This window comes from Coenobita brevimanus, chromosome 8 (genome assembly GCF_032717465.1).
Source record: "Coenobita brevimanus isolate Jiangsu-jjx chromosome 8, ASM3271746v2, whole genome shotgun sequence".
NCBI lineage: Eukaryota > Metazoa > Arthropoda > Malacostraca > Decapoda > Coenobitidae > Coenobita > Coenobita brevimanus.
Genome location: NC_136961.1, coordinates 5701666 through 5722653, shown reverse-complemented (window position 1 = coordinate 5722653; position 20988 = coordinate 5701666). Strand labels below are relative to the sequence as shown.

At 43.1% G+C, this 20988-nt stretch overlaps 1 protein-coding gene across 1 annotated transcript in view; it reads right to left on the bottom strand.

Moving 5' to 3' along the window:
- The window catches only part of LOC145406313 (venom carboxylesterase-6-like), a 92226-nt gene that overhangs the window by 61063 nt on the left and 10175 nt on the right, over positions 1-20988 (bottom strand). The window contains exon 4 of the mRNA XM_080277480.1: positions 6731-6786. Coding sequence (XP_080133606.1) covers positions 6731-6786 — 56 coding nt within the window. The remainder of the gene's footprint in view (positions 1-6730; positions 6787-20988) is intronic.

Genomic DNA, 20988 nt, shown 5'->3' with positions numbered 1-20988 from the left:
GGACGTCAGTAAGAGGAGGAGAGTTAATGAGTTGAAAAGCCTTTGACTCCACCCTATTGAGAAGAGCTGTATGTGGGGAGCCTCCCCACACATAAGAGTTGTACTCTAAACAGGGGCGGATAAAACCCCTGTATAGAGTCAACAATTGTGCAGGGGTAAAGAAGGAACGGAGTCGGCTTAGGACACCTAATCTCTTGGAAGCAGATTTTACAAGAGATGTAATACTGACCTTTCCAAGATAAGTCCTGAGTAAATGAAACCCCAAGCATGTTCAAGGATGATGCAGGATTAAACTGAGTATTATTAAACATTAGTGGGTATACCTGTGGAAGATTTCGTCGGGTTGATAGGTGTAAAAACTAAGTCTTTGATGCATTAAAAACAACCAGATTATTTTTACCCCAGTCAGAGATACGAGCCAAGTCAGACATTAGGTGTGCCATAGCCTCATCCCTTGTTTGTTAAAGTAACTATTGAGATGGACGTTGTGAGAACCGAATGGAAAGGTGAAGGGTGTAATCATCAGCGTACGAAAGGACAAGGTTAGATACACAGCTTAGAACGTCAATGATGAATAAAAGGAAGAAAGTTGGTGATAGGACGGAGCCCTGAGGAACACCTCTGTTCATAGATCTAGAAGAACGATGGCCGTCTACAACAGCGGCTATAGAACGACCAGAAAAGAAGCTAGAGATGAAGGCACAGATAGAAGGACAGAAACCATAAGAGGGCAGTTTGGAAATTAAAGATTTATGCCAGACTCGATCGAAAGCCTTTGAGATGTCAAGTGCAATGGCAAAGCTTTCGCCAAAGTCCCGAAAGGATGATGACCAGGAGTCTGAAAGGTAGGTGAGAAGATCACCAGTGGAGGGTCCCTGAAGGAACCCATACTAACTATCAGAAAGAAGGTTGTGTTAGAAAAGATGCTTTAAAAGTTTACTATTAAGAACAGACTCGAAAACTTTTGAGATACAGGATGTTAAAGCAGTTGGACGATAGTTAGAGGGTTGGGAATGGTCAACCTTCTTTGGGACTGGCTGAATGAGAGCAAACTACCAGCAAGAAGGAAAGGTACAAGTTGATAGACAAAGGCAAAAGAGTTTGCCTAGGCAGGGTGTAAGCACAGAAGCACAGTTCTTGAGAACAACAGGAGGGACTCCATCAGGCTCATATGCCTTATTAGTATTGAGGTCTGTGATGGCGGAAAATACATCAGCAGAAGAAATTTTAATGTCAGCTATGAGGAAGTCAGAGGGGGGAAGTGATGGAACAGCACCAGAATCGTCTAAGGTGGAACTGGAGGAGAGAGTCTGAGCAAAGAGATCTGTTTAATTAGTAGAAGAAATAGCTACAGAGCCATTACAGTAGAAAAGAGGAGGGAAGGATGATGAGGTAAAGTTGTTAGAAAGGCTTTTGGCAAGGTGCCGGAAGGAGCGGGAAGAATTCAAGTTGGAGAGTTGAGAGCATTTAGTATGGATGAAATTATTTTTTGCAGAGCAAAGAACAGACTTAGCACGATTCTGGGCAGAAACATATAAAAGATGTGATTCAGGGGTGGGTTGGCTCCGGTACCTTTCATAGGCCCTCTCCTTGTTGCGAACAGCATTAGAACAAGCGTGATTAAACCAAGGCCTTCATGCATTAGTCAGAGGATATCAGAAAGGAATGTATGCTTCAATGCCCGAGAAAATAAGCTCCGTAATGCGCAAGGCACACCCAAATGGCTCCCGGCCATGGAAGCAATAATTATTCCAGTTGTTTTCTTCATCGAGCTATTTCCCCCTCATGGACATATTTCCCATTGTGAGCCTATTTTCCCTATTCACCAATTTTCCTTTGATCATTTCCCTTGGACCTATTATCACTGAACATACATCTCCTATAGGACGTATTTCCCCCAGTGACCTCCATGGAAAACAACTAACTAAAAATACGAACAAGAATCCTCGGACCAGGACTGACCAAAAGGTGACGACTTAGGACTGAACAAAGGTCATGGTACTGATAGCTACGTGAAATGTAAGGGGTGCGAATGATGAGCTGAAAGAGAGAGAGATTGTCCAGGTGCTTGAGGGTGCGAAACTGGGTGTATGTGGACTAACTGAAACTAAATGGTGAGGTGAGAGTGTAAGAGAATGGGAGTATGGATGGGGTATATGTGCAGGAGTAGGTGAGAATGAGAGGGCAAGAGAAGGAGTGTGTAATGATGTGAGTAACAGATGGGAAGGAGAATATAAGAGAGTATGGATCAGTTGGCTCAAGGATTGTATGAGTAAGGTTGGAGGCTGAACTACAAATGTGGGCGATTGTGTGCGTGTATGCGCCAACACAAGATCATGCAAGCGGAGTGAGAGAAGAGTTCTGGACAAATGTGGAAGTGTGCATGGAAAAGTTTAAAAGGAATGAAAGAGTGTTTTTGATTGGAGATATGAATGTAAAAGTAGGGAATGTGAAGTTGGATGGAGTAGTTGGTGAGTTGGGTGTGCCTGCAGAGATGGATGAGAATGGCAATGCTTTAGTGGACATTTGTGACGGGAGGGGGTTGGTGATAGCCAATACCTAAAGTGACCAGATTTACTGGAGCTAAAAGCGGGACATTGTTGCCCGTGTATATAAATATATATAAATATATATATATATATATATATATATATATATATATATATATGTATATCTATCTATCTATCTATCTATCTATCATCTATCTATCTATCTATCTATCTATCTATCATCTATCTATATATATATATATATATACAGCGCTGCACCTCACATGAGGCTGCCAACCCCAACGTCTTAGACAAACTCCAAACATATCGTATGGTACGGCGAATGGCCGACCAAAGTTGTCAGTTAGTGAGTATAACAGATTCTATAATAAGAGTTTGGTATATCATTTGGTTTTGATTATGCATAATTCTACTAATTCATCATAGCTTCATAAAAGGTCATCTTATATCTGATGTAATAGTAATTTTCTAAAAGCAGGACACGTAAGATAATTTGCTAAAAAAGCGGGACACTTTAATCGCAATTAAATAAGTGGGACAGACGTCAACAAAGCAGGACTCTGGTCACCTTACCAATACCCTCTTGAGGCAGAAAATGATCCACATGTGTACGTGGCGAGTGATGAGAAGGATGGATGGTGAACTCAATGAACAGAAGGGAATGACTGATTATGTATGTGTGGATGAGAGGATGAGAAGGTGAGTAATGAATGCAAGAGTATATAGAGGTTGGGGGAGTGGACTTTCTGACCACCACATGCTAGTGGTCAAAATCAGTGTCCAATCGAATTGGAGAAATAGAAGAAGGAAGGACAGGAGGAAGTAGCTCACTTAAGGAGGGTGGAAAGATTACAAGAGGATGAAAAAAGAGCAGTATACTGTATAAGAGGGAAGTGGAGGAGCAATTGGGTAAATATGGATTGGAACAGATGGGGGACGTGGAAGGTGTGTGCAAGATATTCACAGAAGAAATATGTGCAGCATGTGAGGTGGTGTGTGGGGTGAAGAGAAGACAAAAGGGGGTGCACGGAACAGCATGGTGGAATGAAGAAGAAAGCATATAATGAGTGGATGAGAAACAAAGGTGTGAAAGAAGTTGAGAGACGGAAGACAGAGTTGTATGTAGAGAGGAAGAGAGAGGTGAAAAGATTAGTAAGAGAGAGTAAGAGAGTGGATGAGGAATTTGAAAGGAATTTGAGTGTTAAGTGGAGGCAATGTAAGAAAATGTTCTGGAAAGAGGTAAAGAGACTTAGACAGGGTGCCAGAGAAGTTAGTTAGGGAGTGAAAGATAACAGTGGTAGATTACTAGTGGAGAAAGGAGGACAAGTGAGTAGATTGAGAGACTGCAGTAATGAATTGCTGAATATAGAGAATGAAAGTAATGCGAGTATAAATGGCTAGGGAATGGCTGGGAGACGGAGAGATGTGAGAAGAGAGGAAGAAATCAGTAGGATAGAAGTTGTGGAAGCAATAAAGAAAGTTAAAATGGGGAAAGCCCCAGGAATTGATGGAGTGTGTGGTGAAATGCTGATGCATGGGAGAGAGATAGTAGTCAAACAGATGTGGAAGATGTGTAGATTGTCTGGGAGGAAGGTAGAGTCCCAGATGATTGGAAGTCAGGTATAATTATTCCCTTGTACAAAGGAAAAGGGGAAAAAGAAGTATGTGGTAATCATAGGGGCATTTGTATTCTTAATATAATAGGAAAAGTATATGGTAGGATATTTACTGACAGAGTTAGGGAAATAAGGGGGGAATTAGTTGGAGAACAGGGAGGTTTTAGGAAGGGAAGACGTTGTGTAGATCACATTCTCATTCTTAGATCTTTAGTGGAAAAGTTTCTAGAGAAGGGAAAGAAGTTGTATGTAGCTTTCATGGATTTGGAGAAAGCATATGGCAGGGTGGATAGACAAGGACTGTGGAAAGTTAGAATACATGGAGTAGATGGGAAGTTGCTGAATGCGTGAAGAGCATGTATGAGGGTGCTAAGGCGGCAGTATGTGTGGATAGTGAACTGAGTGAATTTTTTTATCTGAAGGTTGGCTTGAAACAGGGATGTGTCATGTCTCCATGGTTGTTCAATCTGTACAGTATGTGGATGGGGTAATAAAAGAGATACAAGGTAGGGCAGTGGATGTGGGAGGGGCCCTAATGAGAGAGAGCAGTGTTTGGAAACTCCCTGTACTGTTGTTTGCAGCTGATACTGTGTTGTTAAGTGAAGACAAAGGGGAGCTGCAAGTCTTGCTGGATGAGTCTGGGAGAGAATGTATGAAACGGCATCAAAAGGTGAATGTAGGGAAGAGTAAAGTTATGGTCATCGAGAAAGGTGAAGTCAGTGAATGTACAGTGAGGTTGGATGAGGAGGAAATGGAGAATGTGAGTGCGTTTAAGTACTTGGGTAGTGTGATGAGTAAGGATGGAAGTTTCGAAGTGAAGTGCTTGAAAGGGTACAACAAGGAAGAGGGGTTGCTGGTTCCTTGAAATCAGTGATAAGAAACAGGGAAGTGAGCATGGAAGTGAAAAAGTTACTACATGACAGTATTATGATACCAACTCTAACGTATGGAAATGAAGCTTGAACCTTGTTGGAGGGACAGAAGTAAAGAGTGAGAGTTGTGGAAATGAGTTATTTGAGAGGAGTATGTGGTGTCACATGGAGAGACAGATTGACAAATGAGGAAGTGAAGGATCGTTGTGGTGTGGATGTGGATGTGATAAGGACGTGTTAGGAGAAACACTGAGGTGGTTTGGCCATGTGGAGAGGATGGAGAGTGAGAGACTAGCGAGAAGAGTGTATGTGAGTGAGGTGGAGGGGGGGAGAGGGAGAGGGAGGCCAAGGATGAGATGAAGGATGGAGGGATGGAGTTGAGAGGTATATGAGAGAGGGGGGGTGTGAGCTGGAAGCAGGCCAGTGAAATGGCTGGGGACAGGGCGACATGGAGGCGATTTGTTTGTGACCATCCCTTACAGGATTAAGAGCTGGGAGCAGGCCAGTGAAATGGCCGGGGACAGGGTGACATGTAGGCGATTTGTTTGTGGCCACCCCTTACAGGATTAACCCGTCACGTTCCGACCGATTTTCCACCACTGACTCCCCCCAGTCCCGACCAATTTCGGAAAAATAAATTTTTGGCTCAAACCTCCGCTTTTGGTGAGAAACATCGAAAATTCGTAGAGAAATCGCTCACCTGAGGTTTTAAATACTCGATACAGATAGCAGTACTCCTTACCTTTCAGGCTGGCTCCAAAGAAAACGAATTCTGTGGGAGGGTAACTATTCCATACCACTCATAAACGGTATTTATTTATTTATTTGGTATGAATTTATATGTAGTACGAGAGTATATTGGTTTTCAAACAGTAATATAGGCAATATAAGCATTGCTTCACTCACTAACACATTGACATACCTGACCTTTTCTGGCAACATTACCTGATCATATCTGACTGTTTTTTCCTCTAATGCTATGTAAACTTTGTCCTCCACATTGTCATCGATCGGGGAATCACTCTGGCCCTGAATGCATTTATTGGTCAGGTCGCTGGTAACAGGTGAATTGCCGAGACAATGGCGTGCGGGGGGGGGGAGGTTATGTGGGGTAAGGCATTGTCCCTGCCTGGCATCTTGTAGAGGAATAGAGGAAGGTGTCCCGTGTATACGTACCAAAAATCATGCGCGAAAATTGAAAATTGTGCAAATTATGAACCTTGCAATTGCGCGACGTACCAGTATGTCGACAGGTCTAACTGTGACAAAACGTTGCCAAGTACCCATACGTCGACGGGATGCCTCAGGTTAAGGGGTCTGGCAATAGACCGATAGATAGATAGACCTGTTTTCCATCATGGATTTACTTGTAGCCCATGAGGAAACAGAATCCTCAAATGGACCTTTTTACTACCATGAAACTTTTACCTTCATTGATCAATTTACCTAATGGACCCATATTCTTATTTAGGCACGTTTCCCCAGAGATGTGTTCCCCATGGACCTTCTTTTTTTTTTCCACATGGACTTTTTCCTACCCTGGATCCACTCACACCATGGGCTTATCCACCATGGATCTTACCCACCACTCCATCCATTCATAAACCCACAGCCTCACCCAATGTACTGTCGTATAAGTATGGCAATGACTCAGCAAGTATCAACACACACACACACACACACACACACACAAGTACGGTAAATATAATAACGCAGATTCTGAAAACTATACCTGGTCCTTGAGTCCTAAATTGCCGGGCATCACTTGGTCCTCAGTTGAAATGAATCCTGTGTGATAAAGAAAGAGACATTCGTTTGGTGGTAATTATTGTTTAACCTGTCTGTCTCTATCAGTCTGTCCGTTTGTGTGTCTGTCTATTGACATTACCTAGTCAGTACTGTCATTACAGTATATGCACGTTCAAAAAACAATAGGTTAATGCTTGCAGAGACTTACCAGGTATAGTAATAATTTGGGATATCATTTGACTCCACTGAGACATATTTTTGATTGTGTGCAGTTTCAGGAGCGCTAGTTTACCGACAATAATATTATTCTTTGACGGGATTATATTCTGCCTTCCACATACTTCATTTCTCCTCGTACATTAGACAGCATCCTTGTTCCTCCTTATCATTTATTCTGTGCTTCATACTGTCATTACAGTTGCATTACATATACCGTAAAGCCTTCAGTTGCATCAGCTGGTAAGGAAGTTTTGGCAAACACTAGAATAACTGTGGTCAGAAATATTGCTTACATTTTTAGTTGTACAATTTCAACCTCTTATACAACTATCTGGTAAGTTTATTGGGTTTTGAAGACTTGATAACTGGGTTATAAAGACACTGTTCAATTTAAATATTTAATATTATAATGTGTATTCATAGCAATGTCCAGAGATACAAGCTGTGTGCATTCCATGCGAATATTTGACACCAAAGACCATTGGCGTAGTTAGGCGTTGACACTGGGGGCTATATCCCCAAATATTTTATGAATAGCCCCCGATCTCAAATGGCTTTTTTTTTTTTTTTTTTTTTACAAAAATTAAAATAGCTCTGGCGGGGGCCAACACAAAATTTTAATTCTTGCTGTTAGTACTAGAACAATGAAACTGATAAACCTTGTACGGAAAACATTCGGTGTGATCCCGTCCAGTTCACGTTCATTCCTATTGCGTACTCACAGCTAATCACCAGTCGGCCATCGGTCACGCAGTGGTGCCAGCCCATGCACGCATGTGTGTGTGTGTGTGTGTGTGTGTGTGTGTGTGAGAGAGAGAGAGAGAGAGAGAGAGAGAGAGAGAGAGAGAGAGAGAGAGACCAGAGTACTAAGGTTACAGGGCTTCTTGACATCTGATGGCAGCCAGCAAGTCTTGATGTCATGGATATAAGAAGATTTTTCAATAAGAAAGGGGACCATGGCAGTCAGGTGCAGCCAGCAAGGCTAGAGGAGGCGAAGGAAGAGTAACTTCCTGCTGTTGCTGTAGCAGCAGATGAGTCAGGAAGGGAGATTGCCACTGTCTCGACATTGTCTGCAAGTTGTCTGCAAGACGGCTCTTTAGCCAGCTAACCAGTAGTCAGTCTAGCTCAGTGGTTCTCAAATGTTTCTGTCACACAAGGCACACCAAGCAATTAAGGCACACTGTTGATTATAGCTGTGTAAATCAATCATCAATTATGAATAATTCCAAGGAACACCAGTTTCAGAACCACTGGTCTAGCTATCCTGTACTCACTGTGATACTGTAATACTGATATTATTTACAAAGTAATTTCCTCCATCTTATTATTGGAAAACAGTCTACTCAGTCAGTGCCACTTTTAATCTGCCACGTCCTGATCGATTTTTCACCAATGACCCCCCCCCAACCCGACCAATTTTGGATTTTTTTTTTTTGGCTCAAACCTCTGCTTTTTATAAGAAACAATGGCAAATCACAAAAAAAAAGTGCTCACCTGAGCCAAGAAGTGCACTGTACAGGTGACCCCACACCTGGTACCGTCTTCTCTGGAGCTGAGGTGCAGGTCTCACATATTCTATGGTAGGGGTAACTATTCCAAACCACTCAGAATAGGTAAGTATTTGTTTATCTGGTACGAATTTATATGTAGTACAAGAATATGTTGGTTATTATACACAAATATAGGTGATATAAGCATTGTTTCACTCACCGAACACAAAAATCGCCAGTTTCTTGCACCAGTGACTCACTGTGACTGTTGTTTCAACTTACAATCTATTTTTCATCTTACATAAGACTTTCCCACAAACATCATACGAGTTTACACCTTATATAACAGTTATCATATATATTTACATGCCTTACTACTATAGTGAGCATCATATATCGCAAGCACACACAGTATCAGAAGTGTACAAAGGTGTGGTATTCCCGGAAACGGCTCCACGCATAATCCTACACTGCAGTCAACATACTCATACCTCGTGTCTTTTCTCTGAGTGGTTGATCTTGCTTTCAAGTGACTGCGTACGTGACAGCAGCGCTGGGGTCTAGGATGGTTCAGTTGAGGAGGGATGATGCTAGGGAAGTGGCGTCCTGTAAGGTGTAGGGGAGTCTGGCCGGAAGTGGTGTGAGGGGGGGGCGATGGTGTGACCTTTCCTTTGCATATCTGGAGATTAGTTCCCTCACAAACCCCTTGAAGGTCTCTCAGGTACCTGTAGTCAAGGCATGGAGGCAGTGGGCACTGAGGACCGTGATGTCTAGCAGGTGGAAAAAAAAGCTATTTTTACCACTTTAACGTGGTCCTGGCACACTCTACACCGGAAATCGTGGAGTCAGACTGGTCAACCTGCCTCATGTTGACATTGTAGTCAATAACTGACTCCGGTTTCCACATGTGGTACCTACTCTCGTTGCAGTAATCCATGGAGTCATTGCGGTGCATCGAGGGCAGTCAAAAGGAGGAAAACTTCCCTGTTGTGGTTCCATACGGTGGCGATGATGTTATTCGCCTGAAAGAAAACCACCTCGTTCTTGTCAAGTTTCCTCTCAACCTTGACCATATGATGGCTTTTTTTTTCTTTTTTCACAGTGCCACAGACTCCGGTGTCATGAAGGTGGAGGTACCGAGCAAAAAGAGGGTTAGTTTACCAGTTGTCTAGGTACAAGACGTGACCACGATGAAGGTACTCTTCTATCATGGTTTTCACCGAGGCCCCTGAAAGTACTTCGATCTTCTGTTAAGTCTGTCTGTGCACCAGTGTACAAGACTATGTCTTGCACATAACCAGGTTTGCAGTCACACATAACGAAGATCTTGAAACCAAAACGGTGTCTCTTGCTAGGTATGTATTGCCCCCCAAAATATTGCCTATCCACAACACGAGACTCTCATCTATGACAAGGTCTCTGTAGGGACAGAAGGATGAGCGGAATTTTTCACACAGGAGATAAAAAACCATCCTTATTCTCCTCATTCTATCAGTGTTATTAGCATCTGCAGGGTCGTCTGTTTCATAAAAGTGGAGGCAGCTCAGAATTTGCTGAAATCTATTCTGACCCATTACCTTCCCAAAGAAAGGTGTGTTTATCTTTGTGTCCGTAGACCAATATGCTGGAATTTGTCGTTTCCTCACAATACCCAACAAGACAACCAGGGCAAAATATATGAACATCTCACCTGTCGTGACTGGGTAGTCATACTGCTGGGAGTGCTTGCTGGTTGTACCTTCATGCTCGCTTTGGCAGAGCTGGCTACTAGCAAACGAGTATGTTTATTCCACTATCTACTCCGCAAACTCCTCACTGAAGTATTGGTGGAAGAAATACACCCTGGTGGAGTCTGCATGGAGGCCATGTGCGGTACAGCCATACCGCCACTCCTCTGTGAACTGGTGAATTATGGGAGTGATATCACTCCCATCTTCTCAGTCCCAAGACACACTAACGTCTCCAGCCTCGTCCCCATTGTCCGGGTGGAGAGGAGGGGGCGGTGGGGGACGTTGGGGAGGAGGAGAGTAGTGCCCTTCCCAACTTGCACTCCTCTTCCCTCTCCTTTTTCCCTTCCCCTTTCCCCACCTTTTTCTTCGCTTTCCCACATCATGGGGCTGTGGGGAGGAAGTGCGGGAAGTTTGCAGGGTGAAAGAGGTGCTGGGAAGCAGCTGCTCCCCTCCTACCTGCTCCACAGATGCACCACGTGCTCGCCAGGGAGCTGGATCCTCATCACCACCACCACTTTCCCTTTCACTGGTGCTCGTCCCACCACTCGCGCCTTTCCCAGACAAAGCACTAAGCCCATACCTTATCTTTCTCCTTGCCACCCCCTTCAGCTCCCCGCGGCAAAATCCTATCCTTCCCCAACCACAAGGGAACACCATGACCTACTGCTCCATCCTTGTCCTCGTCCTCGTCAGACTCTTCATCTAGGGGCTGGAGAGAGGTGCATCCATGTGGTTGGGGTCCAGGCTGGCCTTCCCTAGCCCTGCGGTACATGACATACTGCACCTTCCTTGGCAGAGGTTCCTGCTCATCACTGCTGCTCGTTTCTTCCTCTGGTGCCACGTAATCTTTGTCCTCCACATCGTCATGCACTGGGGAATCACTCTCGCCTGTGAAGGCACCAAGGGCGGCTTGAATTTCATCATCTGAAAGACCATGGCGTGCCATGTCTTGAGTGGGTCACTGCTAACAGGTGAGTGACAATGGCTTGTGGAGGTCACACGGGGTCAATGAGGGTCCCACATGGTGGCGGGTAGAGGAAAGGCTTCCGCATTTGCCTACCAAAAATCATGCTCAAAACTCGAAACGTGTGCAAATGATGGACCTCATAATTGCAAAACATACCGGTAAGTTGTTGGGTCTCAGCGTGAAAAAAAGTTGTGACGTACCCATACACGAGGGGACGCCATGGGTTAATTATTTAGAAGAAAATAATCGATCCAATATTTGAGTGTGTTTTGTATGATTTCCCCATACACATTAGTGTGCCATTCAAAGATGACTAGTTAATGTGTGTGTGTGTGTGTGTGTGTGTGTGTGTGTGTGTGTGAAATAAGCAATTAATAATAATACATTTATTTGTAGAGTGCATCACATTTAATAACAAAAATGTAGCCCAAAATAGTTCATATAGGAGAATAAAAGAGAAATAAATCAAAGGCATAAATGACAAGGTGATGATTAAATTAGACACATGGCATAACAGGTGTGACATAAATCAAGTGTAGACTAATATCGGACAATAAACCAAAAATTCAGTGTAAAGGAATGTCATCATCATCATCTAGACCTCCTTTCCCATCCTCGGGCAGGGTGAGGAGTAGCAATGTCCGGACAGCCCGAATCTGCCCACTCCAATGGGCCACGTTTCCATTCACTCATCATTCAAAGCCCCCAGAATCCTGGCTCTATCGGATATGCCAAAAACATTCATGACGTTCTGCAGCTTCACATAAACATATCCGATAGAATCAGTCTAGATGCTGCCACGTTAAAAAGGGGTGCCAAATCTCTGATCATGCACTTCTTACAACATTCATCCAGCTCGCTCGATCTCTTGTCAGTTCCCTAGCCTCACCGACTTCCAGACCTCTCTTCCTCACACACACATCTATCATATCTCTCCACCTTCTCCTTGGCCTACCTCGCCTCCTCCCTCCTTCAAATTCGCTCAGATATATATTTTTCACCACATTATTGTTATCTATTCTCTCCACATGATCATTTATCTCAGTACACTCTATACGATTCTGGTGTCCACCGACTTCCTCACTCCACATCTTTCACGAATCACATTATTTCGTATCCTATCCACCCTTTGTACTCCACATGCATCCTTCAGTGGTCCCATCGCCAATGCTCCCACTCTTGACTTTTCATTTTCATGCCACACCATAGTCTCACATCCATATGTTAAAGTTGGCACTAACACTCTTTCATGTAAGCCTCGTGCAGCTGCAACATTCAAGCCTCTGTTTCTTATCAAGGCCTTTATTGCAACAGCTACTGTTCTTCCTTGTGTCATTCTACTTTCCACCTCTTTTGCACATTTTCCTCTCTTTTCTGTCACTGTACCCAGGTAGTTGAACTTTCTTACCAATTCCAGTCTCTCTCCATTTACTGTAACATCGCACTGGGAGTCATCTTCTCACTCAATAACCATCACTTTACTGTCATCTACATTTACTCTCAAGGCACGACGCTCACAGACATCAGCAAAACTCTGCACTAGCGTACCAAGTTCTTGTCCGGTATTTGCAAGTAGTACTGAATTATCAGCATACAACAGATCTGAGATATTCCATCCATCACCATTCATCATGTGTGTGTAAAGGAGAGTGATTAGTAAATGTGCAAAAATAAAAGAAAAAAAATGTTAACCAGGAAAATCATAGAGCAAACGAAACAGTTGATAGAGTTATGAGTTATGCTGTGGGTAGATAAAAGAAAAGGCCTAGAACCTGCGTTTACTGCTGCTTCACAGATGAACCAAAGAGGAGAGACAAGGGGGAAAAGGGATAGGGCTCTAATGAGACAACTTTAGGAAGCCCAGCCACAGGTCCAAAGCATGTAAAAGATGTACAGCTTCCCTCCAAATAATTTAGACTTCGAGAGAAGTCCTTTCAGAGGAGCTGGTACGATGCATATAAATGGCAAGAGCATTCAGCTAAGCAATTTAGGCAAAAGAAAGATGGTCTAGCCTCTACATGCTACAGCAACTGGTAGAGGGCTCTCGATTCGTTTAGGGACCATGAGAAGACTTCATTACACTAGGACTCCATGGCGGCATGGATGAGTTATAAAGCAAGCAAAGTTCATTGTGATGTAGCTGAGCAGCTACAGACTGCTAATGTAGCTGAGATCAGTGAAAGAAAGGAGTATTTATGCCGCATTATTTCGGTGACTGTCTTTCTAGCCAAAAAGGGCATTTCTTTTCGTGGCCACAGTGAAATGGATGACAGCCCCAACCAAGAGAACTTCCTTGAATGTATGCAGCTGTTGCAAAAGTTCGACCCTTTCCTGCAGAGATACAAAGCTCCTGCCAATTGTACATACCTCTCGTCTTATTGCCAAAATGAATTAACCGGATGTTGCTCCACAGAGGTCACGGCACAGATTATTCAAGAAGTTATGGAATCAAAGATGTTTGCAGTAATGACAGACAAAGCCAAGGATGGACACAAAGAACAGCTCACTGTATGTGTGCGTTATGTTCCACCAGAAGGTATCATCAAGGAAAGTCTCCTTTGATTGAAGAAACTGGATGGCTATGGTGTAGAAGCAATCACAAATGCAGTCGGGCAGGTTCTTGTGTCCAACAATATTGCTGACCTGAAAGTTGTCGCCCAAACATATGAGAGGGCAGCAGTGATAAGCAGATCTGTTCTCGGGTGCAAGGTCTTTTACGGGAAAAACATCCAAAGGCTGTCTATGTGCATTGCTATGCACATGACCTAAACCCGGTCCTTTGTCACACCTGCAAGGCCATTGCTGAAGCCAGTGATTTTTTGTTTATCTGCTTGAAAACCTCTACTCATTTTTCAGTGTGTCTACAGTCAACCACGACCAGTTTGCTGCTGTTCAGAAAGAGTGAGCAGAGAGAGCTTGTACAAATATCAACCAAACACCCAATGGACATATGAGTTGTCCTTTGTTAATGCACCCATGAAGATTTTTCCCGCTGTCATGAAATCTCCTCAAATGTTCAGATCACCAACACCACTAGGTCTGCATTCAAAATTATCCAAACTCCCTGTGGTCCACCTATCTGTTGTGTTCAAAAAATCACTTGGCATCATTGAAGGATTTCACGAGAATCTTTAGAAAGAAACCGTCGACCTGGCACAGGCAGTGCACTAAAAAAAATGCAGTCCATGACACCCTGAGTAGCCAGTGAACTGCACAGGTGGTTGAAGAGATCTATGCCATAACAAAGGTAACATGTGAGGAGAACAACAACCAAGAGTCTTCCCTCGATCCAAGAAGAAAATAGAAGATGGATGACTTTGTTGTGGAGGTGTCCTGGGGCTCCAGATCAGACCCGCTTAATGATTCAGAACATCTCAAGCAGAGACTTTTCTACCCTTGCATCGACTGAATGACCAAATTAATAATGAGCTGGAGAATCTTTTTTCTAGTGTTGGGAAAAAATTCATAATTGGCATCCAGGCATGTCAGCTGGCCTGTGAAACCTTCCTGTGCATGCAGTTCCTAGAGAAACTAGCCTCGGAATACAATATCCAACTAGTCCCAGAAGAAGTGATAGTGGTGAAAAGCTTTTTGAGCAGGAAGGGGCCAGAAGCCATCCCAGACATTCTGAGTGTGTTCAAGGTCCATGATCAACTGATGTTCCCATCACTGAAGACGATCTTACAGGTGGCCCTTACCATCCCGGTCAGTAGCTGCAGCTGTAAGCAATCATTTAGTGCTCTTCGCCAACATACATGGCTTAGGCGCATCATGGGCCAGGAAAGTCTCAATGATCTGGCAGTGTTGTCAATCGAGAGTTGGTTGGAAGCCTTGATTATGACAAAGTGATTGACACATTTGCCTAACTAAAATCAAGACACCACACCCTGATCCTTCCTATCTATCTATCTATATACCTAGGCTGCTTCCCCCAAGGAAAGGGAGGTAGCCGAGACAGGACGACACACACCCCATTTACTCATCCATTCAAACACATTCATTTGCATCTTAGCCCCAAAGGGGAGAACGGACAGATCCTCACCGCACCACGCTGCACAAGGGTCAACTGCGCAATGCAATCAGTGACATCCGCAGCAGAGCCCGACAGCAGAGCTGGTTTACCCCTGCCACATCATAGCAGACTCATCCCCTTACCCGCACCTGACCTGAAATAGCTGATCAGACCAAATGCGGGAGAATATCCAATCAGGGCTGTGTCATCACTTATTCATTCACAATTTCCCTCCACCCATTTCTGTCACGCACAGCCACTCTTCCTTTCTCAACAGACATCCCTCTCACATCCAGCGCTCTCTTCACACTGTCCATCCATCCTATTCGTGGTCTTCCTCTCAGCCTTACACCTCTCACATCAGATCTAGTTATCTTTTTCACCAATCGCTCATTATCCATTCTCTCCATATGCCCAAACCATCGCAACACCCTCTGCTCAACTCTACCAGCCATCTCCCAAACAACTCCAGTTCTCCATCGCACTTCATCATTCTGCACTCGATCCATACGCGTCACTCCACACATACTCCTTAGACACCTCATCTCCATTACATTCAAACTTTTCCTCTCTGCTACACCCATATTCCATGTTTCAGCCCCATACAATGCAGTCGGTACCACAGCACCCTCATACAGCCTTCTCTTTACATCCATTCTAAGCGAATGACGTCTAAACACTTTTTTCATTCCTCCCAGCACCTTTCCTACTTCATTTATTCTAAACTTCATTTCTGCATCTATTCTTCCATCCACAGCAACATGTGACCCTAGATATTTAAAACACTCTACCTCCTCAAGCACTCGCCATTCAAAACTATATTCATCCCCCTGCCATCTACCAACCTCGTACACTTCATCACTTCACTCTTATTCTCATTTACTTTCAATTTCCTCCTTTCACACACCCTTCCAAACTCCTCTACCAACTGTCTCAATCTCTTCTCTGAATCAGCCATCAGTGCAGTATCATCTGCAAACAGCAGCTGCTTCAGATTCCACTCTCCACCATCAACATTCACCAGACTTAGACCTCCACCTAAAACTCTTGCATTCACCTCCCTTACAACACCATCCATGTAAATATTAAACAACCAAGGCGACATCACACATCCCTGTCGCAGCCCCACTCTCACAGGAAACCAATCACTCACAGCATTTCCCACTCTTACACACGCTCTACTATTTACATAAAAACTTTTCACCCCTTTTAATAACCTACCATCAAGTCCATACAATCTTAAAACAGTCCAAAAAGCCTCCCTATCAATTCTATCATACGCTTTCTCTAAATCCATAAATGCCCAAAACACATCCTTGCCTTTCGCTGAATACTTTTCACACGCTTGTCTCACCGCAAACACCTGACCCACGTATCCCCTCCCTCTCCTAAAGCCACGGTGCTCATCACCAATCACTCCCTCTGTACCCTCTCTAACTCTCATAATTAACACTCTACCATATACCTTACCTACAACACTCAACAGACTTATACCTCTAAAGCTAGTACATTCATACTTATCACCCTTGCCTTTATACAACGGGACCACACAAGCACTTCCTCAGTCAACTGGCACCATACCTTTCACAAGGCACACATTCAACAAACTTACTAACCAGTCAACAATAGTCACTCCACCACCCTTCAGGCATTCCACAGCAAACACATCCATACCTGCAGCTTTCCCTGTTTTCATCTCCTTTACTGCCTTCTCCACTTCCTCCTTCGTGATCAAAGAATCATTCAACTCTCCCAACACATTTACTCCTTGCACCCTTCCATCCACCACAATCTCAGCCACCCTTTCCTCCTCTACATTTAACAATCTTTCAAAATACTCTGCCCATCTCTTCCTTACTGTATCCATCTCAGTTAACATCCTTCCATCCTCTGCTTTTACTCGTTCTTCCTTCCCAGACTCTCCCTTTCGCACCCTTTTCACCTCCTTCCAAAACATTTTCTTATTCTGTTGAAAATTCTCTGTGAGCCGCCTACCCCACCTCTCATCTGCTGCCACTTTAGCATCACGCACAGCCCTTCTTGCCTTATTCCTCTTTTCCTTATACCTCTCATATGACATCTCATCCTTCCTCTGCAGCCACACTTCATATGCATGTCGCTTCTCAGCCACAGCCATACTTACTTCCTCGCACCACCATTCACTTCCTTTTCTTACACCACCACCCGCACATCTCACACCACACACCTCTTCTGCATGCCCCACCACAGCACTCTTAAATAACTGCCATTCCTCCTCCACACTGTCATTTTCCCGATCTTTCACTGCGTTCCACTCATCTTTCAATTTCTCCTGATACTCCATCATTTTCTCTCTTTTATCCAACTCACTCACTTTCAAAACCTCCCTGCCACACCTAACTCTCCTAGCTCTCACCCATCTCTTACCTACTCTTAACTTTCCCTCCACCAGGTAGTGGTCAGACATACCTCCACCCTCCCCTCTCAGAACTCTCACATCCAACAATCTTCCTATTACATTCCTAGACACAACCACATAGTCCATCAAAGCTCTATCCTTCCTCTCCAGAAAAAAAAAAAAAATGAATATGTTAAATCCATGTATAAAATAAATTGATAAATAACATGTGTTTATGATCTAATCATCACATCAAAAAATGATGGAGTTGGTTAATTTTTTTTATGCAAGAAAGAAGGAACCAAAGGCCAAGAGCTCACAAACCGTTCCTTCTAAGAAGAAAAAAAATACAAAAGAGAGCCAAATTCAAGATCCGTTAATTTCGAGATGACTGGACACACTGCGTTTGAAAGACTGGAGATCATAGGAAGTAGGATATACAGACAGAGGGAGACAGTTCCAGAGCTGACCCGTTGCATAAATGAAGGACTGGGAGTAACGGTTAACTCTTGCATTAGAGAGTTGGACAGAAAAGGGATGCGAGTTTGTTGCTAGATGGGTGCTACGCACCCGTCGCATAGGTGGAGGGATCCAAGCAGACAGTTCAGAGGAGCAGTGACGATTGAAGTAGCAACAAAAAAGAGATAAAGATGGAACAGTGGGTGAAGAAACAGTTGAAGGGGGCCAGTAAGAGAAGGAGAGTTAATGAGACGAAAAGTCTTTGACTCCACCCTATTGAGAAGAGCTGTATGTGGGGAGCCTCCCCACACATGAGAGTTGTGCCAAAGAGTATAGAGAAAGATAAGAGGGGACAGTCGCACCATCCCCGTGTAACTCTGGGTGACGGTGGCGCCCCAAGCGGCGGGCGCGGAAACAGAGCTGGAGAATGTAAACATCATGCTGGGTGGTTAGTTCTGTGCTGCTATTAACGTAGAAATTCTAGGCAAAAAAGGCCGTGATCATCTTTTTTTGATTCCCAAAGGACAAGGAATGGTGAGTGATATATTGACAATCACATCTTATTTTAAACTAAGTTCACGCCGGTGAAATTATCAGAAATGTTGATCCGGTTGGTAATTCTCTCATTGTTGCTTTGGTATTTAATTCACAGTGATCTATCTAGACCAGGGGTTCCCAACCTGGGGTAAATTACCCCAAGTGGGGTAATTTGGTCTTTTGTGAAGGGTAATGGGGGAGGTAACGAAAAAAATATATATATATAAAAATCATACCAGTTATGATAGACTTCGGACCTATACTAAAATTCAGAGATGAATGTTTAAAGTCATGTTCATTTGGTATCAATCAATCAATCAATCAATCATTTCCTGTGGCACCCCACGGGATGCATAGGGCCTCAATGAACTCTCTCCACCAATATTTGTCTCTTGCCATCTCCTTCAGGTCCCACCAACACTCCTCTCCTGCTTCTTTTTTCATTGTCCTCAACCAGGTTTCCCTCGGCCTACCTCTACCTCTTCTTCCTCTAGCAATCCACTCTGGCACATCCTGTATTAAACAACCTTCTTTTCTGTATATGTGCCCCAGCCACTTCCAGCGAGACAGTCTCACATATTCATTAACTGGTTCCACTCTCGTAATATCCCTTACTCTTTCATTTGCAACTCTGTCTTGCCACTTTACCCCAAGAATCCTTCTCAGTATTTTATTCTCAAATCCTAATACTTTCTGATCTGTTGCAATTGTACTGTACCATGACTCATGCCCGTAAATTAAAATTGGTCTAACCATGGACTTATAAATTTTCACTTTAGTATGTACCGAAAGCATATTATTATTCCAAACAGATTTCAACATTCCAACAGCTCGCCAAGCCTGTCTAATCCTCTCCTCAATTTCATTGTTCAATGATCCATTAGATGATACAATCGTTCCCAGATATTTAAAGTTTTCTACATTCTTCACCACATTATTCCCAATTACACAATCGATTTGGTTCTCCACGTTCATATTAATAATTTCAGTCTTTCCACAATTTATTACCAATCCCACTTTTTCTCCTTCCTCCACCAGTCAATCGAGCACCCTCTGCATCTCGCAAATACTTCCGCAAATCAGTACAATATCATCAGCATCAGTGTTAATAATAAAAATAAATTACTCCTTGCAATAACCCTCTTGGTTTTAGCCTAACCTTTAACCCGTCACGTCCCGAGCCTTTCCGCACCTATGACATCCCCCAGTCCCGAGCCTTTTTGGAAAAAAAATTTTTCTTATGAAACTTCCGCTTAGGTCGAGAAACTATGGAAAATCTTGAAGAAAGTGGTCTCTGCGGTCTATAAGTGGTCTATACAGGTGCGGTTTCCCCCCGCAGGTATCGTATTCTGTAATGAGCTGGATATGCGTTAACGTTTTCTATGGTAAGGAGTAATGGGACAAACAACACACAACACCCCTACATTTATTGAATTTGTACTAATAAACAATAACAGTAACAATATAATGTATTTCAGACACATATATAGGAAAAATAAGCATTGTACCATCGCGCGAGCATAGCGAGTTAGGTCCGAGTCGTATCATGCTATCTGCTAATTTTCTGTTATGAGTCTACCGATCATTTTTTCTACTTGTATACTTCTGTTTCAATGACAATTTACCAATTACAACTGTTGTAATTTCAGATGTTTTCATTCATTATGATGACATGCAGCATAAGTTTAGCGCACATCAGCTTAGTAAGCGCACTCGCTATGACTCGTATTTCAACATACCAAATTGTTTTATCACTTTCCAATTATTTTCCCATTTACATAGAACCTTTCCCCCACCACTGTGAAGGTTTTCAATTATTTTCATTCATTACGAGGGCATTTAGCGATATGCTAGCGCCTATTCACGTAGCAACCACGATCTCAAACACTCGTGTTTCATCATCTACTTTATTTATTCACTCCAATTATATTTTCCCACTTACATTACACACGTTTACACCCCTCCAATGCACTGTACATACTTACTGCCATTATTTATTCAAGTGAGCGTGAGAATATCGCCTGAAAATACCCTCGCAAGGAATGTTACGTCATACATAATACTCACACACTTATATACTAATTCACTCACACACTTATATACTAATTATTCACTTTATCATTTGCTGACTTTTATTTTGACTAATACGTGCCTTATTCATTCGACTAAGCGTCAGGAAATCTTATCTTTATAGACACGCTATGAATATTTGACTTAGGAAATACATCATCATATACAATAATTTGAACTTATATTACTGTATACCCGTAAGAATGTCACATAATAGAAAATTTATAATAAGGGGCCGTATTTATTGCACTGAGCGACAGAATATCGCATCAAACAACCCTCTCTATGTAAGTTTCAACTTAGGGCAGATTTATATACTTACACCCAATGTTTTCACTTATGTTCTACCCGTAGGCACTTTATACTAATATTTGGCGATC